Below are 26,284 nucleotides of genomic sequence, written 5' to 3'. Positions count from 1 at the left end.
TTGAGATATTTTTGAAGGTTAATCCCATGAACCCCATTATACAAGGAAATGAATTTTTAAGCTAACTTCTAATTAAACAATGAACTAAGGCTTGAAGTGGGTAGTATCCAAACCAAATTGTGATTTTGCAAAAGGTGATATCGAACCAAGATGGATTTTTGAGTTGGTTATTCCTGAAATCAAACTGTGATGGTTTTATACAGGCCTACCACAAACAAAACTGATATTTTTCTTGGGTTGATCTCGAACCTACTGAGTTTTTATACAAGTTGAACTAAAAAATTACGTGAGATTTTATACCGGGTTGATCTTTAAGCGATAAAGATTTTAACATGGCTTAGCTCAAGAACCATTTGTAAAGATTTTTCACTAGTTATTATTTACGAGACTTTTTCTTCAAAGGCATAGCCCACGAATCAAAGAAAGACTTATACTAATTCTCCAAAGAGATTTTATACAATTTTAACTCAAAACCAAAATAATTACTTTCTAACGAAGAATGATTTACTCAAGAGGAAAAACTAATTTTGGTAAATTTATAATAAAGACCTTACTCATAACAGATACCTTACTAAACTCAAGAACACTCTCAAAACACTACGGTTAAAAACGTGAGAAAAGAGAGATTGTGAGAAAAGATACAAATGAGGGATTTCACGTTTTCAGAGATGATTTGAATTATATGCAGGTCTTCTATTTATAGGGAAACAAATGTTTTTTTTTCCAATAATCCATGGGCCAAATAAATGATTTAATCTTTAATGGAGTCACAATATCAGCGAAAAAAGTGAAGGAGCACATCATATGTTTCGCCTAGAAATGGTTTTGGCTAGGACACGGGGGAGCTTTACACCTAAACGAATTAGCTTTAGAATCCTACCTTCTACTTGCACCAATAGCGAATCAAAGGTTTGGCGTTTTCAGAGTGTTGTTGTAACACCCTGATTTTTAATTAAATATTTTATTTAATTATTGATGTGTTTATTTGTGTGTTACTCGAATTATTTTTGTTATTTGATGTTTATGGGTATTTTAGTAATTTAATAACTATAAGACCCCAATTTTGACCCTAAGGTCCCTCATGCAACTTCATCATATGCATTAGTATTGGGATCATACCTTGGCATCCTCCTTACCCCTCTTTCATTGGGTTTATTTTGGGAGAGATCACCAAGCACTATGTGATTGTATCATACTTAGATATTATTATTTTACTAATTAAAATATCAAAAATATGTCTTTGCATTTGCCTAACTCTTTTGTAGGCAGGGCATGATCATCATGAAGGAGAAGAGCGATCCAAAACGCAGCGGAATTTAAAATTTCTCCTTTAGTGATCCTTACGAATGTGCATGATCAATGATAGAATCATTACCTCTTGTGGCGATTATAACCTTTGATGCAGATCTACGGAGCGATCACGAACATTGAACGATGACAACGCCTCTACTCAGTCCACACGAACGGATTCCTTCAATCTCAGTGCTAGCTTCTACGAATGAAGGCTTTGAGTGAGTGAGTGAGTGAGTGAGAGAGAGAGAGAGAGAGAGAGAGAGAGAGAGAGAGAGAAACGAAATTGCAACTGCTTTTTTCAATGCTTCTACACAAGGGTTCTATTTATAGAACCACTTGTGTGGGTTGCAAGCTAAAAAAGCCCACTCAAGTGTATGTGGCCCATATCTTATAATATGCCAAAATCACTTAAGTGCGTGGTACCTTACCATATTTCGTATTCTACTTAAGTACATCGTACCTTACGATGTTCTACAATTCACTTAAGTGCACCGTACATTACAGTATTCCTTAGTTACTCTATCTCTCATCAATCCGTCCTTTTGTGTGTAACCCTGTAGGTTTTCGCGACATTGGCAATTATGTTAAATCACGTATTTAACATAATAAACAGTGAGCGGTATCTAGCAACACATCACTGCTACCCAAGACACGAAAATGTCATGTGATATGACAAATCCTTTTGTGATAATACTTATGTGTATAATTATCCTTTTTCCCTTATGTCTATATTGAACACAAGGCATATACCGTGTCATCCTTGTCTAGTTCAATATTGGGCCCATAGACATTTATCATGTTACGCAGGATGGGCAAATTCCATCTAGGTCACTCATGTCCCTTAGCATGATTCGTGGAGTATCCATCAACTGTCTTTATGGTCATCCAATTACGGACAATGTTTGATCAGCAATAAGGCACTCGACTCTACATCTAGGGTCCATAGTGGTTTCAGGTCGAAGGGTGGTATACACCATTATCACCATGAGAATAACTTATGACACTTTGCATAACATTCTATATAGTATTCTCATAGCGGGTCAATCCAGTATAAATATCACTCTTAATATTCATACCTATGTTTAAGACTTGATAACTCCTTATCCATGATCCATGAGATGTGATCATTAGTCTATATACATAATAGTCTTAATGCTTTAATTTTATCCCACTTCACAATAAAGCTCGACTATGGATACTTTAAGAATAGTGTCCTTATGTTTAATGTGATCTCATGATTAAGTCACACTTGATACATTAAACGGACTATCTATTCTAAGGACTTTATTAGACAAACATAATAAAGAAAAAGCCTTTTATTATTAATAAATAATTCGATACAAGTATCAAAAGTATTGGCCTCTAAGGCTTACACCAACAATTTTGGTAATTTAATAACTGTAAGACCCCAATTTTGACCCTAAGATCCCTCATGCAACTTCATCATATGCATTAACATTGGGATCGTACCTTCGCATCCTCCTTACCCCTCTTTCATTGGGTTTGTTTTGGGAGAGATCACCAAGAACTATGTGATTGTATCATACTTGGATATTATCATTTTACTAATCAAAATACCAAAAATATGTCTTTGCATTTGCCTAACTCTTTTGTAGGTAGGGCATGATCATCATTGATCTATCAAGTTCATATCTAGGGTCTAAGACCCTCATAGCTAAGAGCACAACCAAGGATTGATTCACAATGTCTCAAAGCATCATATATGAGTCCCAATGATCTTTACATGTTATATTGATCAAGCATTCTTCAAGAGTTTGGAGTTGATTTGCCTTGGAAACCCTAGTTTGACTGGGTATCTTAAGTAACTTCTCCAACAAGCTATCTCACCAATTGATCAAATTTCTCAAGGGACACTTCAAAATTCATTATCTTATGCATATATGATCTACCATGAGCCTATAAAGTCAAGATAATTGGAAGTTAGCAAGTTGGTTGGTGGTGGTTGGCCAGATGAATTCATCTAATCAAAACTAGGTCTCCCAAGACCCTATCTTGTACAATTTTAGGCATATGAAAATAATTTCAAGATAAAAGTTACTCTAAATGACATTCCAAACAACTTTCATGTTGAGACCTAGATCTAGTTTTTCTTGTAAAATCATTTTCTATGTTGAAACATTATAGGTCATTTTGTCTAAACCCTAATTTGAAAGTCAACTTCCTAAGGCCATAACTTGCTCAATTTTTATGAGATGAAAGATTTACAAGTTGCACAATAAAATTCAAGATGTTTAATTCAACTTTGAAGTTTGGAATGAGAGCTAAACAAACTTTTATGAGCATGTGATATGAGGATACATTATAGGTCATTTTTGACCTATACCATTGAATAAGTAATTTTTCTCAACTTCAAAAATGCATAACTCTATCATTATGAATCCAAATGACATGAAATTTGTGACCATTTTGAAGGTATTTGAAAGAAATAAAACTTTGATGAAGACACGTTTCTCATTTGGAGCTCACATAAAAAGTTAAGTAAGGTGGAATATTGAGATATATGACTTAACACTTAGAAACAATTTCAACATGTTGAAATTTCCAAACTTCCACCTCAAAATTCTACATGATCCAAGTTCCAATTGGAAAAGTGTTTAACATAAAAGTTGTTCCCCTTGATCTAAGCTTTCCAAATAACCTTATTTCATGCATTTTGGATGAGGTTTGCTAGGGCTGCGCATGGTCTTAACAGGTCTGCATCATTGGAGAAAATCAAATGTCCAAAACTCTATTTCACTTTGCCTTGCCATTCAAGCATGATTTGAACTTCAGTATAGTTGCAATTGGATCATAATGGATTGCTTCATGGGCCTGTACATGCCCATGCAAGCTTGTGCATCACCCTTGCAATTTTTAGCCTAAGTGGGTTAGAGTCCCATACGGGTGATAGTCGCTTGGATTGAGTTTGGAACTCAGAGAGGACCCGATATCCACCGGGAAAGTCGAATCATACGAGCATGCATGAACTGGCTTGCCTTAGACGTAGGTCCGCTCAGGGATTGATGTTTCGTGAATCTAAATAATGATCTTATTTCAAGTTGTGAGAACTCATGAGCATGTTTCCATACATTGCGAGTTAGTTCCCTAGCACTTAAGTCTTCTTTCCCTTGTTGACTTAAGTTGGATATTGATTAGAAAACCCTGTAGAGCCGAGTGGACCCATAAGATATGGAACCCACTGGGATTATTATCTCACCCCATGTTGTTGATTATTTTTCAGGTAGTTCCGATCAGGCAAAGGGTAAGGACAAGGTATACTGATGTCTTGCTTACCTGATGTTTTGGATGGCTTCTCCGCTGTGTAGATATTTTTGAGATCATTCTACAATGATCTAGCTCCTAGTTTTATTTTGGGCACCTTTGTGTATATTTTGTGCCATGTAGTATTTTCTTTTGGGCATGTAATATAAACACTGTTGCCGCTAGGCGCTTATGTATTTCACTACCAATATTACACCATGTATAATATGCATTCTAGACTTATATTATATGTGGGTGTTACACTTTCATATGAATAATAAATGATTAAAGAGACACACATCTTCTTTATATATACTTTTTAACATCATCCATTTATTTTTAAACAAATGCATAATAATTATTCTTATAAATCTCATATAAAAATAACTTTCTCATTAGATATGTCCCCATAATGAGAATCATATTTTTAATATCATCCATTTAGTTTTAAACTAATGGTTAATAATTATTCTTATAAATCTCATATAAAAATAATATTCTCATTAGATATGCCCACATAATGAGAATCCTATTTTTATATGAGAATGATAAGAATAATTATTGGCCTTTAAATTAAAAATAAATTGTTGAAATTAAATTTTTTATTTAAAGAACATGTGTGTTTCTTTAATATGAATAATAAATTATTAAAGAGACATATATGTTCTTTATATATATTTTTTAATCTCAACAATTTATTTTTAAACTAAAGGCTAATAATTATTCTTATAAATCTCATATAAAATTAACATTCTCATTAGTTATGCCCCATAATGAGAATCTCATTTTTATATGAGATTTATAAGAATACTTATTAGTCTTTAGTTTAGAAATAAATTGTTGAGATTAAAAAGTATATATAAAAAATATGCGTCTCTTTCAAATGAATAATAAATGATTAAAGACACTCACATGTTCTTTATATATATTTTTTTAATTTCAACCATTTATTTTTAAACTAAAGGCTAATGATTATTCTTATAAATCTCATATAAAAATAACATTCTCATTAGTGATGGCCCCATAATGAGAATCCTATTTTTATATGAGAATGATAAGAACAATTATTAGCCTTTAGATAAAAATAAATGATAGAAATTAAAAAATTCATTTAAAAAACATGTGTGTCTCTTTCATATGAATAATAAATGATTAAAGAGACATACATGTTCTTTACATATACTTTTTAATCTCAACAAATTATTTATAAATAAAAGGCTAATAATTATTCTTATAAATCTCATAAAAATACCATTCTTATTAGATAAGCCCCCATTATGAGAATCATGTTTTCATATGACAATGATAAGAATAATTATTAGCCTTTAGATTAAAAATAAATGGTTGAAATTAAAAAATTCAATCAAAAAACATGTTTGTCTCTTTCATAGGAATAATAAATGATTAAAGAGACACACATCTTCTTTATATATATCTTTTAATATCATCCATTTATTTTTAAACTAAAGGTTAATAAATATTCTTATAAATCTCATATAAAAATAACGTTTTCTTTAGATATGCCCCCATAATGAGAATCCTATTTTTATATGAGAATGATAAGAATAATTATTAGCCTTTATATTAAAAATAAATGATTTACACTAAAAAAATTCATTTAAAGAACATGTATGTCTCTTTAATTTGAATAATAAATGATTAAAGAGACATACATATTCTTTATGTATACTTTTTAATATCAATAATTTATTTCCAAACTAAAGGCTAATATTTTGGATCACATCATTTCGAACTCCAGTAAGACCTTAATTGATGTTAGAGACATCTTCCTCTACATCCTTGTGATTTTCTTCAACCTCAGGCATCTCAAACTTCAACATGTCTTCTAGATTGTTGTTGACATCATTTCGAACATCCTTACTAGTATTAGCATCAAGCTTTCACAGTGACACTTACATTGTAACTCTCATCTACCCTCATATCTTTACTTGTGTCTTATTTACTTTCTTTAGTTATAGCAGCCACTTGACTACCTTCTTCAACATCTTCATCTCCATTTAACTAACTTTTGATCACCTCATATCATTTAGGTGGATATGAGAACAAAGAATACATTATTCTCTTCTTACTTTTCTCAATCTTGTACACGATTTCAACTGCTCTCATCATGTTCATCTAACTTTAGAGCCTATTGTTAAAACTAAAAGACTAAAAAATATTTATTATTAAACTTTTATATTATGTATTTTCTTTAATCCATATGGGTGTTCGCGATGTGGTTTGACTCGGTTTTAAGGGAAAAACTCATTTAATCCAAAGATAAAATTACTCGCGACTCAGTTCGATTTTAGATGACTAGTTAAACAAATCCGATCCAATCCAACTTAATTCAATTTCATGCGAACTAATTTTGTTCACTTTTTGGATATCCAAATTACAATTTTTTTTATTAATATTGATATTATGAAAATACTGTAAAATAATAAGTTTAGAGTAATATACAAGAATATTAAAAATTAAAATTACAATCAAATAAAATATTAAAAATAAATAGATAAACTAAACCAATAAATAATACTAAAACAAATATTAAAAATTAATACATAAACTAAACCAATAAATAATACTAAAAAAATAAATAATAAATTGACGTAATATATCATATTAATAAAAAATAAGTATTAAAATATATAAATGTGGTTCGTCTCAATTTGAATCAATTTAAAAAAAAAAATTCAAAATCCGATCTAATGAGACCGATTTTCATAAAGGAGAATTCAAACACATTCAAAATAATTCAATTTGTGCGGTTTTTTGGTTTTTAATGAGTTCGCGGTCTTTATTTAGATTAGTTTGGATTTCACCACACTAATCAGTATTATAAGAGACTTTTTGTTTTCTAAATTTAACTATATATTTGATTAAATATATTAATTATTTAATAAATTTAATAATTAAACTTTTTTATAATAAAAATTAAAAGAAATATATTTTTGAATTAGTTTAAAATAAAATTTTAAAGTTATTATATTTTTATGTGAGTCATACCTGTTATTTAGTAAGAGTTTTTTTTTCTTGTCAATTACACTTTCCTTTTATTTAGGAAAAATTAGTTTTCTAATGGAGAAAGTTTTCGTTGATTATAAACAAATGTTAATAAAATAATAAAAAATATAGTTTAATTAATTATGTTCTTACACACCCCTACTTTAAACCCCTCAACTACAAATAGAATAAAATGACAAAAAATCATATAATGATTTTATTAGAGAAAAAAATAGAAATAGAATACAAGTCAAAATATCAGATTCTTTTTATCTATATCTTTTACTTTATAAAAAAGTTAATTCTAAGAGAATCCCTAATTTTTAGTTATATTAAGATAATACAAATTAAAATTCTTAATATTAACACGCAACAACAACTAGAGTCCTTTTTAACTATCAAAGTCGAGAAATACAAAATAATGTATTGCCCATGCTTATGATTCCCACAAAAAAGAGATGGGAGAGAAGTTTATATGGAATTTCATCCAACACAAGTTATAACAAGAGGCTTTGTGGTTCAAGTCATGGTTGGCTAGCTAAGGTGGATTATTGTTCTAAAGTTACCTCTATAACACTCCTCAATCCTTTTAAAGATGCGGTTTCCATCACTTCACCACCCATCTACATGATATATGGGTATAGAAGAAGAAAAGATTATGAGTATGTTGTGCATAAGATTGTTTTATCTGCTAATCCTACATTTAAGCCACGCGATTATGTAGTTGTAGCCATTTATAGTGTGTGGCGATTTCTTGCTATCCTAAGAGCTGGACAAAAGAATTGGACTTATATCGATGATATTCATCGTCTCATCAATGATGTTATATTCTATAAAGGTTTAGTATATGCTATGAGACTAATAAATTGATATGAATAAGGATTTAAAATTTAAGTAAGGGACTTAACAATACATCCTCTTTTATCTTATTATTTTAAATGTATATGATTACATCAAATAATGTGGATCCTGTATAAATTTAGTGGGACTCATAATTTTTAAATATTGGATTTAAATTTCAAATTATTTTAATACTAATCGGTTCTTTTGATTAAAATAATTTATTTTGAATTTAAAATATTGATATATTCATTTTAAAATTGTAATTAATATTCTTTAAATTTTATTTTTTGATTTTGATTTTTGATTTTTTTAATCACATTATGAGAAAATACACATAAATATCTCGGCTAAAAATTGAACTCTATACCAATAACTCATACTCATCTAATCCAAAATATCAATTCAATTACTTCATCCACTTAGGAACGAGAATTGATTGGCCGAATTAGATTTAACAAACTTAATTTTGTCATATTAATAAATTTAAACCTTAAACCTGATATATAGCATATAATAGCCTTTTTAAAGTCCGTGTTTGACCCGTTAGCTTACTTAAAAGTTTATTTCATTTGAATATATGTAAGTAAACACTTCAACTAATGTTTAAATAGATTAAAAAAATTAAAAAAATCAATGAAACTAAATGTTTATTTGCAATGACTTATCTGATCTTACCTAGTAGTCTCAGTTTTTGTGAGACTATTTCTTTAGGAGAACTTATGAAAACAACTTAAAGTTTTTTCACTTTATTTTTATATGTTCTTCGAGATACCTAAATTTTGTATTTTAATTCAAAATACAATGTATTAATAACAAAGTCGTTCAATACCGAATCAATCAAATAGAAAATCGCTAATCGAACCGAACCAAACCAAAACCACAGAAAATCGAATTTGATTCGAATGTGTTTATACCATTTTCTAATAAAATCGCCCAGTTTGATTCAATTTGCTGTTTATATTTTACAAACCAAACCAAACCAAATTATGTTATAAAATCCACATTATGTTACAAAATCTTACAAATCATTATATATATATATATTTTATCATTATATAGATATATAGAAAATCAAGAAATACAAAGTGTATATTTTATCATATTCTTTGTGTGATATTTATTTTAATTTACATATCAACAAAAAATAAAATATTACTTATTTATAAATACTATTATTTTTATTTAAAATGAATTTTTTATATATTTATCTTTTTTATTTTTTATTTATTAAAGTTGATAATGATAAGATTAAAATAAATTTTTAATTTATATTAATTTTGTATCCCTTTATATACAAAGTAATGATAATTAAAAAAATTAGTATTACAAGACTAGCATAGTCATATGTCTGTCCTTGCTTATAGCTATACAATATAGTATTTTAAATTTATTTATATTTTTCTTTAGACATAAGATAAAATTGTAAGATACAATTCCTATTTATGCATCAAATTATAAATTTATTTTATGGTAATGTATGAATGACTAAGCACATGTTATTTTTTATGTGTATGTATTGTTCAATAAAAATCTTATAAAAAATTGAACTAATTGAACCAATCCAAACCGCATCAATTTGATTTGTTTGATTTTATTTTATTTTTAAAAGTCAATCGAACTAAACTGAACCACATGTTTTATTCTCTCCCGATACGAATGATTTTTAATGTAAAAACCACGCAAACAACACCGCGAACACCCTTAGACTAAATTATTAGATTTAAATGACTCTTTTTTAAATTGTGATATACCCTTTATAACTAAATAAATTTATAAAAAATCTAGAACTTTTTTAATTTAAAAAATACCTAGTATGAACTCTGTAGACTAGTCATAAACCTTTATTAGTTATATATATCCTTCCTATTTTTAGGTTTAATTAACTTAAGATTATTTTAAAAATCATATATTTAAAATTCATGAAACAAACATTTCTCACCATTAATACAATTTTATTTATATATGATGGGCGCGAGTTTGTCTCAGATTGTATGAACTTATCATTCTATTTTATCTACAAAAAATTTTATTGCTACACTTTGGTTTTGGTTTAAGTGACATTCAAGTTTTTTATTTTATTTTTATTTTGCACTATTTTTATATAGATTTATTTTATTTTATTTTTAATCATGTCTAAATAGTCACTTATTTTGAAATTGTGAAAACTTCAATGATATCTTTAATTTTCTTGTATCATTTGAATATTTCTTGGAGTATTGTTTCAGACATAACACTTCATCATAAGATGAAAATACGACTCCGAGAGCATGATCTAACCACGAAGGGCGCGACAATACTTCGAAAGATGAAACAATATCTCAGAGGGAGAAATCATACTTTGATGTTTGAAACGATACCCTATAGGGAACTATGATATCCAACAGATGTAATGATACCGTAGAAAGTGCAACTACACCCCAAAGGATGGAATGATTTCCAACAGGGTACAATTGTGTCCAGGAGGGCACACTAAATTTTTATTTACTTAGAAATTAAAATCTTACTAAATAGGATGCCTTATTAAAAAAACCCTGACATTGTAGGTGAAAAGAAATCCACCTTATTCCTTGTATTGATGTTTCGAGTCGGAAATACAAATTTTGGAGGTATGATTCACTACGTTATTAACTTGGTAACATAAAAAAATTAACTATAATAGTGCTTCAGATTGAGTGAGTTCCAGGAATTGGGGATAAGATTACCATCCAATTCTTCCAACTTATAGGTGTCATGTGACAATATTTCTCATATTATCTAAGTCCCTTTCTAGTTGGATATAAGTTTTCCATTTCAGGTAGCTGCCACAACTTTTCTGAGTATTAGGTTGACATCTTTCATGTCCCCTGGGACTACTCTAGAATTATATCTCCTTGTGACTCTTACTTTGTCGTGTAGTCTTAAATATGGATGATCTTGTTGAACATGTGACTCCATACACAAGAGGGTCAGTTGAATGGTGGAGGTTTGAAAAATTATAGTTTAAAATAATATAATTTTGTAAATTATAATTTGAAAACATTTTATATAAAAAAATGTTTGAGTATGCATTGGAAATATGAAGTAAGGAAATTAAGCAATAAATAAAAGAGTTAAGGGAAGAGAGAGCGACACTAAAAATTTATAGAGGTTTAGTCGAAAGAAGTAACTCACTCATCTCCCTAAGAACTGATCTTAATAGTATCTAATAATACTTGAGATATTTTTGAAGGTTAATCCCATGAACCCCATTATACAAGGAAATGAATTTTTAAGCTAACTTCTAATTAAACAATGAACTAAGGCTTGAAGTGGGTAGTATCCAAACCAAATTGTGATTTTGCAAAAGGTGATATCGAACCAAGATGGATTTTTGAGTTGGTTATTCCTGAAATCAAACTGTGATGGTTTTATACAGGCCTACCACAAACAAAACTGATATTTTTCTTGGGTTGATCTCGAACCTACTGAGTTTTTATACAAGTTGAACTAAAAAATTACGTGAGATTTTATACCGGGTTGATCTTTAAGCGATAAAGATTTTAACATGGCTTAGCTCAAGAACCATTTGTAAAGATTTTTCACTAGTTATTATTTACGAGACTTTTTCTTCAAAGGCATAGCCCACGAATCAAAGAAAGACTTATACTAATTCTCCAAAGAGATTTTATACAATTTTAACTCAAAACCAAAATAATTACTTTCTAACGAAGAATGATTTACTCAAGAGGAAAAACTAATTTTGGTAAATTTATAATAAAGACCTTACTCATAACAGATACCTTACTAAACTCAAGAACACTCTCAAAACACTACGGTTAAAAACGTGAGAAAAGAGAGATTGTGAGAAAAGATACAAATGAGGGATTTCACGTTTTCAGAGATGATTTGAATTATATGCAGGTCTTCTATTTATAGGGAAACAAATGTTTTTTTTTCCAATAATCCATGGGCCAAATAAATGATTTAATCTTTAATGGAGTCACAATATCAGCGAAAAAAGTGAAGGAGCACATCATATGTTTCGCCTAGAAATGGTTTTGGCTAGGACACGGGGGAGCTTTACACCTAAACGAATTAGCTTTAGAATCCTACCTTCTACTTGCACCAATAGCGAATCAAAGGTTTGGCGTTTTCAGAGTGTTGTTGTAACACCCTGATTTTTAATTAAATATTTTATTTAATTATTGATGTGTTTATTTGTGTGTTACTCGAATTATTTTTGTTATTTGATGTTTATGGGTATTTTAGTAATTTAATAACTATAAGACCCCAATTTTGACCCTAAGGTCCCTCATGCAACTTCATCATATGCATTAGTATTGGGATCATACCTTGGCATCCTCCTTACCCCTCTTTCATTGGGTTTATTTTGGGAGAGATCACCAAGCACTATGTGATTGTATCATACTTAGATATTATTATTTTACTAATTAAAATATCAAAAATATGTCTTTGCATTTGCCTAACTCTTTTGTAGGCAGGGCATGATCATCATGAAGGAGAAGAGCGATCCAAAACGCAGCGGAATTTAAAATTTCTCCTTTAGTGATCCTTACGAATGTGCATGATCAATGATAGAATCATTACCTCTTGTGGCGATTATAACCTTTGATGCAGATCTACGGAGCGATCACGAACATTGAACGATGACAACGCCTCTACTCAGTCCACACGAACGGATTCCTTCAATCTCAGTGCTAGCTTCTACGAATGAAGGCTTTGAGTGAGTGAGTGAGTGAGTGAGAGAGAGAGAGAGAGAGAGAGAGAGAGAGAGAGAGAGAGAAACGAAATTGCAACTGCTTTTTTCAATGCTTCTACACAAGGGTTCTATTTATAGAACCACTTGTGTGGGTTGCAAGCTAAAAAAGCCCACTCAAGTGTATGTGGCCCATATCTTATAATATGCCAAAATCACTTAAGTGCGTGGTACCTTACCATATTTCGTATTCTACTTAAGTACATCGTACCTTACGATGTTCTACAATTCACTTAAGTGCACCGTACATTACAGTATTCCTTAGTTACTCTATCTCTCATCAATCCGTCCTTTTGTGTGTAACCCTGTAGGTTTTCGCGACATTGGCAATTATGTTAAATCACGTATTTAACATAATAAACAGTGAGCGGTATCTAGCAACACATCACTGCTACCCAAGACACGAAAATGTCATGTGATATGACAAATCCTTTTGTGATAATACTTATGTGTATAATTATCCTTTTTCCCTTATGTCTATATTGAACACAAGGCATATACCGTGTCATCCTTGTCTAGTTCAATATTGGGCCCATAGACATTTATCATGTTACGCAGGATGGGCAAATTCCATCTAGGTCACTCATGTCCCTTAGCATGATTCGTGGAGTATCCATCAACTGTCTTTATGGTCATCCAATTACGGACAATGTTTGATCAGCAATAAGGCACTCGACTCTACATCTAGGGTCCATAGTGGTTTCAGGTCGAAGGGTGGTATACACCATTATCACCATGAGAATAACTTATGACACTTTGCATAACATTCTATATAGTATTCTCATAGCGGGTCAATCCAGTATAAATATCACTCTTAATATTCATACCTATGTTTAAGACTTGATAACTCCTTATCCATGATCCATGAGATGTGATCATTAGTCTATATACATAATAGTCTTAATGCTTTAATTTTATCCCACTTCACAATAAAGCTCGACTATGGATACTTTAAGAATAGTGTCCTTATGTTTAATGTGATCTCATGATTAAGTCACACTTGATACATTAAACGGACTATCTATTCTAAGGACTTTATTAGACAAACATAATAAAGAAAAAGCCTTTTATTATTAATAAATAATTCGATACAAGTATCAAAAGTATTGGCCTCTAAGGCTTACACCAACAATTTTGGTAATTTAATAACTGTAAGACCCCAATTTTGACCCTAAGATCCCTCATGCAACTTCATCATATGCATTAACATTGGGATCGTACCTTCGCATCCTCCTTACCCCTCTTTCATTGGGTTTGTTTTGGGAGAGATCACCAAGAACTATGTGATTGTATCATACTTGGATATTATCATTTTACTAATCAAAATACCAAAAATATGTCTTTGCATTTGCCTAACTCTTTTGTAGGTAGGGCATGATCATCATTGATCTATCAAGTTCATATCTAGGGTCTAAGACCCTCATAGCTAAGAGCACAACCAAGGATTGATTCACAATGTCTCAAAGCATCATATATGAGTCCCAATGATCTTTACATGTTATATTGATCAAGCATTCTTCAAGAGTTTGGAGTTGATTTGCCTTGGAAACCCTAGTTTGACTGGGTATCTTAAGTAACTTCTCCAACAAGCTATCTCACCAATTGATCAAATTTCTCAAGGGACACTTCAAAATTCATTATCTTATGCATATATGATCTACCATGAGCCTATAAAGTCAAGATAATTGGAAGTTAGCAAGTTGGTTGGTGGTGGTTGGCCAGATGAATTCATCTAATCAAAACTAGGTCTCCCAAGACCCTATCTTGTACAATTTTAGGCATATGAAAATAATTTCAAGATAAAAGTTACTCTAAATGACATTCCAAACAACTTTCATGTTGAGACCTAGATCTAGTTTTTCTTGTAAAATCATTTTCTATGTTGAAACATTATAGGTCATTTTGTCTAAACCCTAATTTGAAAGTCAACTTCCTAAGGCCATAACTTGCTCAATTTTTATGAGATGAAAGATTTCCAAGTTGCACAATAAAATTCAAGATGTTTAATTCAACTTTGAAGTTTGGAATGAGAGCTAAACAAACTTTTATGAGCATGTGATATGAGGATACATTATAGGTCATTTTTGACCTATACCATTGAATAAGTAATTTTTCTCAACTTCAAAAATGCATAACTCTATCATTATGAATCCAAATGACATGAAATTTGTGACCATTTTGAAGGTATTTGAAAGAAATAAAACTTTGATGAAGACACGTTTCTCATTTGGAGCTCACATAAAAAGTTAAGTAAGGTGGAATATTGAGATATATGACTTAACACTTAGAAACAATTTCAACATGTTGAAATTTCCAAACTTCCACCTCAAAATTCTACATGATCCAAGTTCCAATTGGAAAAGTGTCCAACATAAAAGTTGTTCCCCTTGATCTAAGCTTTCCAAATAACCTTATTTCATGCATTTTGGATGAGGTTTGCTAGGGCTGCGCATGGTCTTAACAGGTCTGCATCATTGGAGAAAATCACATGTCCAAAACTCTATTTCACTTTGCCTTGCCATTCAAGCATGATTTGAACTTCAGTATAGTTGCAATTGGATCATAATGGATTGCTTCATGGGCCTGTACATGCCCATGCAAGCTTGTGCATCACCCTTGCAATTTTTAGCAATTTTTCAAGTGTGCAATTATCAATCCCAAATGCTATAAATACAAGGCCTCTGAGCTCATTTCAAACAGACCTTGCACGCCAGCTTTGCTCCCCAATTGAAACCCTCACAATTCAAAGGAAAACCTGAGAATTTTCAACTTAAAAATTGAGTTTGAATCTCACTGTTTGGAGATTCAAAAACTCCAGGATCCAAAGCTTTGTACCAGTGCCAAACCACTTCTTCAAGCTCCTCGAGTGTGATCAAGTCAAGTTTGAAGCAAGCAAGATCCATTTCTGCACAGCATTGAAGGTAATTTTCAGAAATCTTTTTCTATTCGATTCTCACTCAATTCTCATCAATTCTCTTGGATCTTTGGTTGTCTGAAGTCCTACCAATGTATGCAAGAAGATTGAGTTGCTTTGAGGTCAAATCGAAGTAACTCAATTGACACACCTCAAAATTCAACTCCTCATATCTTTCTATATGTTTGAAGTTAGTTGAAGTTGATGTCAGATTCGTGCTCTATGCCATTTTTATTTTCAGATCATGTCCTCTTTTTTCATTTTGGTAGTGGTGATGAGTGAACCAGTCCGGTGGACCTTGCCTGAGAAGGTGACCGGAGGTCCAGTGCCGATGGTGTGCTTGACAGGTTCTGATCCATTGATCTCATTTGAAATGTTTTAATCCTGAGCGCCCAAAGTAATTACCACACGTGTGGAACAGTTGACCGGGTGTATGGTGGAGCGCGCGCTCATGTCCACTTGATTTGTCACCTCAAATAATGAGTGAGGTCAAGTGGTCCACGTTTTTTTGATTTTTTGATTTTCATTTTATTTCATTTGATTTTCATTAATTCATATTAATTTTAATATTGATCCAAAAAATATGAGAGTTTCACCAAATTATTTTAAATAAATTCCTCTTTCATATTTTGACTTAGAATTACTTTTTGGATCATTATTAATATTTTTCATGATTTAATTGATTTTGTGAATATTTTTAATTGTTTAAAAATACTTTTAAGTTTCCAAATATTCTGAATATTTTTCTCTAAGGTCCTTTGACCTTGTTTAACCTATGATAAATCTCATGGCCATTTCTTTGGTGTTTTGATGAGATTTTAGGAATTTGATAAACCATATTTAATTTAATGTATTATTTTTTAGTATTTTTAAATTGAATAAATGCCAAATAATTGTGTTAAGCAATCTTGATGATTGGTATAACTTTGACTTGTGATGTTGAGCCTTGGTCAAGGTTGATTTGACTTTGTTAGGTTAAGATCATTGGATTTAAGGGACTGGTGGAATGTACATTCCATCTCCCAAAATGAATGAATGATCTTAATTTGGTAAAAGTCCTCCTTTGACCAATTTGAGTTTTGATCTATTCCCTTCCCTCTTCATCTAATTCCCCTTCTTTATGCATCCATTTCATTTGGCCTATGATATCTCAAGGTCCTAAGGCTAGTTGATTGAAAAATCAACATAAGTATAGATGAGATTAGGCCACCTCTTTTGCATATTCTTTTTGTGTGTGGTGTGTTTTATGAGTATAGTCCATTATACTATGTCTCTAACATGCATTAACACCAAAATTCTATTGCCTGACCTCAAATAGTTGTGACTTCTACATAAGTCCAATTATGATTGCTTAACATAACGCTAAATTTCTGACACAAAAGGCATAGCATTCTAGTTACTGAGATTGTAAGTCTCCCCTGGTATTGTGTGGAAACTTGTCCTTTTTTCCTTCCTTTGGAAGATGTCTTGATTCAAGTATCCATGCTTGTGATAAGTGGGTTGAGTGTTCTCCAAAGAATGACTTAAAATGAAAAGCAAAAAGCAATACTAACCTCTAATTCATTAACAACTAACATTTACTTTCAAGTTATTTACTTTTATTGCACTTTAATTTTTAAGCTCTATTCATTTGCCATTATTCATACCATTCTAATTGTCTATATTAATGTCATTTTCACTTTGTCCACTTGGACCATATTGTGTGATATATCTTGTTTGTGTATATTTTGTTTGTTTGTGTGGTCTTTGACCATTAATGTACATAATAAGAAACAAAAACCCTAAAAACTATTGTGTGGACTGTTGGTTTGATCTTGGACAATTGAACTTAGAATCTAGGCAACATCCTTATGCAAAAGGACTTGGCCAATGCCAACTTTCATGTAACAAAGTGCTTGCAATTTGAAACTTCATCTGATACATCATTGAAGATCCATCTGAGTTCATCTGCAACATGATCATTGTGAATTTGTTATTTTGAACCTGTGACTTGTGGAATTCATCTTCTACATGGGCAAATTTGAAGAAGATCATGGAATGGTTAAGCTTGGATGTGGCTATATTTATTTGATATCTTGCTCTTTAAGTTAACATATTGTGAATTGTTTGTGGCTTGATTCTAATGTCCAAGGGAATTTGGGTTTCTATATGACATTCTTGTCTATTGGATTGATATCCATTGGTCAGATCTTTTCAACTCTTAACTTTTAATTTTGTGCTTAGTATTAGTCTATTCATCTCCTCCCCACTTATTTAATTTCAAAATCTCGACCTCATTTTAAAATCTTCTTTGCTTGTGTTTGTTGATTTCTAAACTTTGACCATTTTTGCAAACTAGAAACTTTGGCCTTATGCCATTGCATTTTCTAAACTCATTTTCTTAATCAAATTTGTAAATATAGTTAACTATACTTGACTTAAAATTTTCAAAAGCCAAAAAGAATGAACTCATTCAAACCATTTTTAGGCCTTTGTGCCTTTCAAACCTAAGTTTTGTTAAAAATAATGCACCCACTTTGAAATTTGTATCGCGAACTACGAGGTTTTGATCCCTCATTTTTTATGTTGGTACGTAGGCACAAGTCCGAAGGTCTTGTCAAACACAAAAATATAATTAATGAATTCTTTTCTCATCCCCCCATTCTATTTGTTTGTAAACATCACTTTATATAAAATACATATGCACACAAGAAAGGGCTCCCTAGAAGTACCTAGGACACTTTGGGTGCTAACACCTTCCCTCTATGTAACCAACCCCCTTACCTGTAATCTCTGACATTTTATTAGCTTTGATTTGAAAACTTATTATTTTGGGTTTTGTTCGTATTTTTCCCCTTTCCCTTGGAAACAATTAAAGCACAGTGGCGACTCTTGTTATTTGATGTCTAACTTATCCATAGCTTGATGATCATGAATTTACCGCTACAGAAATTAAGTGGCGACTCTGCCGGGGAGTAGTCTCCAGTGGGTTTAGCCTACTTTTTTGTGTGTATATAATTGTATATATGTGATGTATGTATATTTGTGTGATATAATTTGCTTGTTGTGCTTGGTGATCTCTGAGTGGTGAGATAAGTTCTAACCCGAACTTGAGTGCAATGAAGATAGGAGGATGGTATAGTCATGTTCGACTTGTGTGGAGTAGTCCTTAAAAAGTTGGCTTGAGATCCATCTGCTAAGTGGAGACCCTTTTGGATTTGGAAATGTCACACAAGTATTTATGGTTAGGCATTACTATCTCTAATTTGGGTCCGAGAAGCTGAGGACCGTAGAACATTTATCCCTCTTGGCCTATTTAGGACGTAGTGCGGAGACTGTTCAAGTGTAGACTTGATAACAGTTGTTACGCGATACTACACTCAGACGAGTTCCTCTTGAGAATATTATGGGTCGATGAGTTAGTCATATTAACCTGTAATACCCGATAGATGGAATTAAGACTCTGGGAACTTTTTAGAACATGATCTACAGTTTTTTATCCTTAGTCCACTCCTTTGGGATGGTTCTTACCCAGATTCCATGCTCGTGACTCACAACAAACCCTTGATTATTGGTTGATCCAATCAAGTATTGTCAATATCAATGGAACATGGGTGTTGATAAGGTGAGAACCATAATCCACCAAAATGGATGATTGATTTTGATAATGACTTGATTCATCCCTTGACCTTTGTTTGCTTGCCTTGTGTGTGATCCATTATTTGTGATTGTTGCATTCATGCATTCATGCACATCATAACATTCATCACACGAAAATTTCAAGGAACTGAGGTATTATTTGCAAATATTTTCAGACCATGAATTATGGATGAAGGAACACTAAGAAGTACGGTTTCAGAAGTCCTGACTTGAAAGAGTTAAGGAAGCTAGCATCTTTTGTATTAGATCCCTTGGACTTCAAACAACACCATGGGAAGCTTCTGTTTATCTTGTCTGCTGATGTGGTTGACGGACTCTTGAGTGTGCTAGTGCAGTTCTATGATCCTCTCTACCGTTGCTTCACGTTCCCAGATTATCAGCTTGTGCCTACATTGGAGGAGTATTCTTATCTCTTGGGGATCCCATTTCTAGTAGAATGCGTTTTAGTGGATTGGAGGAGATTCCCAGATCTCATATTATTGCTGAAGCTCTTCATTTGAAGAAATTTGATATAGAGGCTAATTGGGCGAAGAAAAGAGGGTTATTTGGGTTGCCATGTGATTTCCTCATCAAGGAAGCTACTACTTTTGCTCAAGCCGGTAGTGTGGACGCTTTTGAAGCAGTCTTTGTGTTGCTCATTTATGGATTAGCTTTGTTCCCTAACATTGACGGTTTTGTTGATGTTAACGCCATTAGACTTTTTTTGATCAGGAATCATGTGCCTACATTGTTGAGTGATATGTATTTCTCTTTGCATCTAAGGAACTCTAAAGGTGGTGGAACTATTGTCTGTTGCATTCCTCTTTTGTACAAGTGGTTTATTTTGCACTTTCCTCAGACACCTGCTTTTATGGAGAACAAACAATGTCTACGGTGGTCTCAGAGACTTATGTCTCTCACTAATGATGATATAGTTTGGTATAATCCTTCTTTGAGCAGTTTGGAGATTATTGACTGTTGTGGTGAATTCTCTAATGTGCCTCTCATTGGTACACAAGGAGGAATTAACTACAACCCTGCTTTGGCTCGTCGTCAACTTGGGTTCCCCTTGAGAGACAAACCTAATAGCACTTTGTTAGAAGGTATTTTCTATCAAGAGGGTAAAGATCCCCAACATTTGAAGCAGAAGATTGTGCATGCTTGGAATAATGTGCATAGGAAGGGAAGATCCGAGCTTGGTCCGTGAAATTATGTAGCTTTGGAAGCTTACACTACTTGGGTGAAGAAGAGATCTCTAGAGTTGAAGATGCCTTATCCTTGAGAAAGACCTATGTCCATGGTTGTGGTTGAGCCATTAACTCTCCCTAATCAAGATGTAGAGGAGTTGGAAGACGCACTCGCCAAGATGAAGCAAGAGAAGGATATGTGGGAAGAGTGTTTCCATGATTTGAGAAAAAAACATGAGGAGTTGCAGTTGGAGTCTAAGGACAAAGATGCACTCATTGAGCTACTTGAAGACCGAGTAACAAAGAGACAAAGAGAGTCGGAGGTTTCATCTTCCTCTAGTATGCCTTAGCCTTCCATTTCTTGGAAGAAGATTGTTAACCAGCTTGTCTTCGAGAAAACTCAGATGAAGGCTTCTTTTGAGACCGAGATTCAACGCATTCGAAGGAAGTACGCTCCTACAGCCAGATCTTCTGATGTTGTTAATAGGGATCCTTAGGATGACTAGTCTCCTTTTCTCTTGTATTTTTCATCTGGTTTCTGAAATTGTACTCAGTGTAATCCTTCCAATTATATAAATAAAAGAGATTTTTGGTCATATCAAATTGTTGCAATTGTTGTTAACTATATACACACACACACACACACACACACACACACACACACACACACACACACACACATATATATATATATATATATATATATATATATATATATATATATATATATATATATATATATATATATATATATATATATATATATATATATATATATATATATATATATTCGCAAATAATATAGTAAGTTCCTTGAAAAAATTAAAATAAATAAACAAGCATTGCATTCATGCATCATTTTCATAAAGCAGGATTCTCCTTCGCTAGATGTCTCATTGGTGTTTCTTTTGTGCTTCAGCCAAGCTGACTCATCGGTACAACACTCGCGCCAATCACTCCAAAATCATGGAATATCTTGAGCAAGAGAATAGAGAGCTAAAGGATGAGATCGCTCGACTGACTGCCATGATGGATTCAGTGCTAGCTGCTCAAAGTCAGTCTTCTCCAACACCCACAACTCCTCCTCCTCAAAGGACTGTTATATCAGAGGTGGCTACCTCTACCATGCCTGCTGCTACCGCTCATTTTGCGCCTTCCATGCCTGCCGAATTCCCGTGGGGAATGCCACCAAACTTCATGCCTGAAGGCTTTGCACTTACCTTTTCTTTTATGCCGGCATCTAGCTCGGTCATGTCTGTGCCACCTCCCTTAGTGCACACCTTACCTCGTGTGGAAGACACCATTTATCATTCTGAGCCATCTGAGGGCCCGGACATGTATGAGAAAATGGATGAGATGAAGGATCAATTTCTTGAGCTACGCAAGAAGTTGAAAACATTGAGAGGTAAGGACCTGTTTGGAAAGAGTGCTGCTGAATTATGTTTGGTGCCGAATGTGAAGATTCCGGTGAAGTTCAAAGTGCCTGAATTTGAAAAATACAGAGGGAACACATGTCCGCTCAGTCATTTGGTGATGTATGCCCGTAAAATTTCTACCCAGACTGACAACGATTAGCTGTTAATTCATTACTTCCAAGACAATCTGACTTTGGTGTGGCGCTTAGATGGTATATGGGGTTGGACAGTGCAAGCATTCGCACTTTCAACGATTTGGAATAAGCTTTTGTCAAACAGTATAAATATAATGTGGATGTGGCGCCTGATAGAGACTAGTTAAGGTCCATGTCTTAGAAAGATAAGGAGACATTCAAAGAGTATGCGCAGAGATGGAGAGAGTTAGTTGCTCAGATCACTCCTCCTTTAGAGGAGAAGAAGATGACAAAGATCTTTTTGAAGACCCCGAGTTCATTTTACTATGAACGTATGATTGCCAGTTCCCCTAGTGACTTTATCGAAATGGTAAATATGGGTATGAGGCTTGAAGAAGGTGTCCGAGAAGGACGATTTTCAGAAGAGGAGGCATCATCGAGTAAGAGATATGGCAGCAGCTTCGGGAAGAAGAAAGACAACGAAGCCAACACAATTTCCAGTGGGAGGCAGAGGAGGCCTCAGATAAGAAGGAATCAACCACCCCATCAACACCATCATCAAGTATCCTCTGTAATTCCTGTATTTTCCGCAAGTAAATCAACACCAATTCAATAACAACAGTGTCAACAACAGCAATCACAACAACGAACAAACACCTACAATAACAACAATACCAATCATCATAAAAAAAAACTCTCAAGAGGAAGAAGGTCTCTTTCGACCCAATTCCTATGATCTATGCAGAGCTTTACCCCTCGTTGGTTCTCAAGAACCTGTTACAACCAAGGAGTCCGCCACAAATTCCTGAACCACTTGCATGGTGGTACAAGCTTGACCTCCGTTGTGCTTTTCATCAAGGATCACCCGAACATGATATTAAGAACTTCTATCCGCTCAAATATGAAGTTCAGAAGCTAGTGAAAAGTGGAATGGTGTCCTTTGAGGACCGCGCACCTAGTGTGAAAGCAAACCCACTGCCCGCTCATGGGAATTCATCAGTCAACATGGTGGACGGTTGTCCCCGAGAGTTTAAAGTGTTCGATGTTTGTTTCATAAGGAGATCCTTGGAGACGATGCACAAGGAAATTTTCTTGGTGATCGATTGTGAGCATGACCATGATGGTTGTGCTATCTGAAGTGTTAACCCAAGGGGTTATATGGTAGTGAAAAGAGACATACAACGGTTGATGGATGAAGGTATGATTCAAATTGTTCAATCCCGTCACGTAGATGACGATGTGAATGTCATAGTTCCCGTTTTCAAGAATCCAGAAAGAGTAGTCATTCAGTAGGACAACAGTAATAGTAACAACATTAGTCAGAGATCGGTATCGCTATTGGTCATACGGTTAGCGGGTTCAGTCCCGTATTCATCCGATAAGGCTGTTCCGTATTAGTATAATGCAACAATGTTGAAATATGGTCAATAGGTTCCATTTCCTATGACCAGCTATGTAGTGAGCATTGCTGATGTTACTAAGGTGACCCGTAGCGGTCGAGTGTTTGGGCTGGTGTTCCCAAAAGATAAGGAAGAATCAACTGTCAATAAGAAGGTGGAAGTGCCTGTAGTAGATCTAGTTAGTGCTTCAAAACGTCAGTCTGGTGAATCCAGCAATTTGAAGGCTAATGATGATGATGAGGTACTCCGTTTGATTAAGAAAAGCGAGTTTAATATGGTGGAGCAACTGCTCCAAACCCCCTCAAAGATTTTAGTACTGTCTCTGCTCATGAATTCAGAAGCGCACAGAGAAGCACTGCAGAGAGTTCTAGAGCAAGCATTTGTGGAACATGATGTTACGGTGGATCAGTTTGATCATATAGTAGCTAACATCACTTCCTGCAATAATCTCAGCTTTTGTGATGAAGAACTCCCTGAGGAGGGTATGAATCGTAATTTGGATTTGCATATGTCGATGAATTGCAAAGATGATGCTTTGTCCAATGTGCTAGTTGACACTGGATCTTCATTGAATATGTTGCCGAAGTCAACATTTTCAAAGTTGTCATATCAAGGAGCGCCTATGAGGTATAGTGGTGTAATCGCCAAAGCTTTTGACGGTTCACGCAAAACAGTGATAGGTGAAGTGGATCTTCCAGTGAAGATAGGTCAGAGTGATTTCCAGATTACTTTCCAAGTAATGGATATCCACCCGGCCTATAGTTGTCTGTTGGGAAGGCCATGGATCCATGAGGCGGGAGATGTTACCTCCATACTACATCAGAAGCTCAAATTTGTGAAGAATGGAAAGCTTGTTATTATTGGCGGGGAAAAGGCATTGTTAGTTAGCCACCTGTCATCTTTCTCTTATGTTGAAGCTAAGGATGAGTTTAGAACTCCGTTCCAAGCCTTATCTATTGCTACTGAAAAGAGAGTAGGGGCACCTATGTCCTCATTGAAAGATGCAAGGAAGATTGTTGAAGAAGGTAATGTTGATCAGTGGGGGCACATGGTAGAGGTCTCTGATAACAAAGGTAGAACCGATCTGGGCTTTCAACAAGGTTCATCAATTGCTAGGTCTAAGGATATGAAACTTAGCTTCCATAGCGGAGGGTTCATTCTTGGCAATGAACAACACTTAGCTGTTGTGCTAGAGTATGACGAAGAGGAAGACTGCACCAATTTTGTGACGCATGGAAAGGCTTGCAACAATTGGACTGCTGTTGACATTCCTGTTATTTTGCATCAATCTAAGTAATTGCTTTTATATGTTTAAAAATCCTTCTCCTATGCCTAAGGGGGAAGTGAACATTGTTGGGCATTTCAAATTTGATCATCAATAAGATTAATTCTATTCATCCATATCTATGATGTTTTTTACTTTTTGCTTTATTCTGAAAATGGTAATCACAAAAACATAAATAAATAATATAATTGTCCATCTGCGTAATGTTTGGTCACAAGTTCACTTCTCTAAAATCAAAATATCAAATCATTATGCAGGTTGGTTTCTAAACCCATTGAATACAATGATCCTTCTCCTTCTCCAAATTTTGAATTCCCTGTGTTTGAGACCGATGAGGAAAGTGATGAAGAAGTAAGTGATGAATTGTCTCGTCTTCTTAAGCATGATGAAAAAACCATTCAGCCGTTCGAAGAGCAGATTGAATTAGTCAACTTGGGTTCCGAGGATGATGTGAAGGAAGTCAAGATTGGGTCTCGACTGTGTCCAGATGTTAAGAAGGGGTTGATTGATCTTCTTCGAGAGTATTCAGATGTGTTTGGTTGGTCCTATCAAGACATGCCTGGTTTGGATTCTGAGATAGTGGATCATAGATTGTTGTTGAAACCAGAATGCCCGCCAGTCAAGCAGAAGTTGAGAAGAACACTTCCTGATATGGCAGTGAAGATCAAAGAAGAAGTGCATAAGCAGATTGATGCCGGTTTCCTTGTGACAGCTGAATATCTGCAATGGGTGGCCAATATTGTGTCTGTGTCGAAGAAAGATGGAAAAGTCCGCATGTGTGTTGATTATCGAAATTTGAATAAAGCTAGTCCGAAAGATGTGTTCCCTCTGCCGCACATTGATATGTTGGTAGACAATACTTCTAAATTCAAAGTCTTTTCGTTTATGGATGGATTTTCCGGATATAATCAGATCAAGATGGCACCTGAAGATATGTTGAAGACCACATTCATTACACCTTGGGGAAGATTTTGTTATAGAGTGATGCCTTTCGGTTTAAAGAATGCTGATACAACTTACCAAAGAGCAATGACTACTCTTTTTCATGATATGATGCATAAAGAGATTGAAGTTTATGTCGATGACATGATTGCTAAATCAATTGATGAAGAGGAACATGTTGAGCATTTGTTGAAGTTATTCCAGCGTTTGAGGAAGTATAAACTCCGCTTGAAGCCCAATAAGTGTACAAT

General features: G+C 33.6%; 1 protein-coding gene across 1 annotated transcript; it reads left to right on the top strand.

Moving 5' to 3' along the window:
• The first annotated feature begins 7,992 nt into the window (after positions 1 to 7,992).
• Positions 7,993 to 8,430, top strand: LOC127080686 (putative F-box protein At5g55150). Its single transcript, XM_051020995.1, has one exon. The coding sequence runs from the start codon at positions 7,993 to 7,995 to the stop codon at positions 8,428 to 8,430; it is 438 nt and encodes a 145-aa protein (XP_050876952.1).
• The last annotated feature ends 17,854 nt before the right edge of the window (positions 8,431 to 26,284 follow it).

Source organism: Lathyrus oleraceus, chromosome 5 (genome assembly GCF_024323335.1).
Source record: "Lathyrus oleraceus cultivar Zhongwan6 chromosome 5, CAAS_Psat_ZW6_1.0, whole genome shotgun sequence".
Taxonomy (NCBI): domain Eukaryota; kingdom Viridiplantae; phylum Streptophyta; class Magnoliopsida; order Fabales; family Fabaceae; genus Lathyrus; species Lathyrus oleraceus.
Note: the sequence above shows the minus strand (reverse complement) of the source record. Positions and strands in the feature narration are given on the sequence as shown.

What these genes read in the sequence shown, in the direction of transcription:
- LOC127080686 (XM_051020995.1), top strand. Translation starts at nt 7,993, where the DNA reads ATGCTTATGATTCCCACAAAAAAGAGATGGGAGAGAAGTTTATATGGA.